The sequence below is a fragment of the Myotis brandtii genome, unplaced genomic scaffold (genome assembly GCF_000412655.1).
Source record: "Myotis brandtii unplaced genomic scaffold, ASM41265v1 scaffold691, whole genome shotgun sequence".
NCBI classification, from domain to species: domain Eukaryota; kingdom Metazoa; phylum Chordata; class Mammalia; order Chiroptera; family Vespertilionidae; genus Myotis; species Myotis brandtii.
In genome coordinates this window covers 1,746,503-1,748,254 of record NW_005370704.1, presented here as the reverse complement: position 1 = coordinate 1,748,254, position 1,752 = coordinate 1,746,503, and the positions used below count along the sequence as shown (strand labels likewise).

Sequence of the window (1,752 nt, the reverse complement as noted above, 5' to 3'; positions counted from 1 at the left end):
GGCAGGGCGAGACCCAGCACCCTGTCCCCCCCAGACCTCCAGGACCGGGTCCTCAGCGAGCCCCTCAAGCACGCGGACTTCTTCAACGTCAAGGAGCTGTTTTCCGTGAGGAGCCTCTTTGATGCCCGCGTGCACCTGGGACACAAAGCCGGCTGTCGGCACAGGTGGGCGCGAGCTGTGGGACCCTCTGCCCTGGTCCTGGGTGCAGGGTCACGTGTCAGCTTAAGGACAACCCCTTCCTCTTCAGATGGGGTCCCTGCGCCCCAGGAGAGGCCGGGGGTGTCCTCGGACTCAGCTTGTATCCAAAGGGGGTGCTGCGGCCTGACTCCCCAGCAGCGGTGGATGTGAGGTGGGGGCCCTATACCGAGATGACCAGAACCAGGGAGGCCTGGGGACGTCAGGAGCTTGGGTACCGCGAAGGGTGACCCCTTGGCCACCCCGGGGCACTGTCACGTGGGTGCTGGGAGGGAGCATCCTGGGCCCCTGAGAGGAGGGCCCCACGGGCAGGAGGGCAGGAGGGCGGGCTGCACAGTGGAAGCTGCGGAGCAGCCTCGGGGGCGAGGGTGGGACAGGGCCTGTGGGCCTTAGGCAGAGTCTGTTGAGGAAGGGACAGAGCCAGGTGGGCGTGAGCGCAAGTGGAGCTGAGGGGTGACATCTGTCCTGCCCACTGGCCCTCCGCCCTCGGGGCTCCCTCCCAGGCCTGGCTGCTCCTGTCCCGACCCCTCACACTGCAGCCTGGGCCCCTCCCCGTTCTGCTGGCCCCTCGGCCCAGCCCGGAAGGACCTCGGTCATAAAGCCTCAAGAACAATGACAGCCCGGCCAGCGGGGCTCAGTGGTTGAGCGTTGACCTGTGAACCAGGAGGTCAGGGCACAGGCCTAGGTTGCAGGCTTGATCCCCAGTGTGCGGCGTGCAGGAGGCAGCCGATCCATGACTCCTCATTGATGTTTCCGTCTCTCTCTCCCTCTCCCTTCCTCTCTGAAACCAGTAAGATTTTAAAAAAGAACAATAATGACAGAAGTGGCTGCGACGTGAACAGCAGAGAGCAGGGCACGCTCTTGTGTTTAAACATCCGGACGGCCAAGGAGGATGAGCTGTTAGGGTCCCCGGGGAACGGGGTGCAGGTTCCGCAGCCACGCCACCTGCCCAGCCAGCGCGCACGGGAAGGGTCCTCACTGTGTCGTCGCTGGGAGGGGGGCCCTGCTCACTCTCAGGGGGGCGGGGGGGTCTCCCGCAGGTTCATGGAGCCCTACATCTTCGGGAGCCGCCTGGACCAGGACATCATCGACCTGGAGCAGACGGCCGCGCACCTGCAGCTGGCCTTGAACTTCACGGCCCACGTGGCCTACCGCAAGGGCATCATCCTGTTTGTGAGCCGCCATCGGCAGTTCTCCCACCTCATCGAGAACACGGCGCGGGACTGTGGCGAGTACGCCCACACCCGCTACTTCAAGGGCGGCCTGCTGACCAACGCGCCACTCCTGCTGGGCCCCGGCGTCCGCCTGCCCGACCTCATCGTCTTCCTGCACACGCTCAACAACGTGTTCGAGCCCCACGTGGCCGTGCGGGACGCGGCCAAGATGAACATCCCCACGGTGGGCATCGTGGACACCAACTGCAACCCCTGCCTGGTCACCTACCCCGTGCCCGGCAACGACGACTCGCCCTCGGCCGTGCAGCTCTTCTGCAGGCTCTTCCGGACCGTCATCAGCCGGGCCAAGGAGAAGCGCCGGCAGGTCGAGGCCCTGTACCGG

The 1,752-nt window shown here is 65.8% G+C and overlaps 1 protein-coding gene across 1 annotated transcript in view; it reads left to right on the top strand.

Moving 5' to 3' along the window:
* Positions 1-6: 6 nt before the first annotated feature.
* Positions 7-1,752, top strand: part of MRPS2 (mitochondrial ribosomal protein S2) — a gene marked incomplete at its 5' end in the record, with an annotated part of 1,944 nt that continues 198 nt past the window's right edge. The window contains 2 exons of the mRNA XM_014529715.1: positions 7-164; positions 1,236-1,745. Of these exons, the coding sequence (XP_014385201.1) occupies positions 7-164; positions 1,236-1,745 (668 nt within the window). The remainder of the gene's footprint in view (positions 165-1,235; positions 1,746-1,752) is intronic.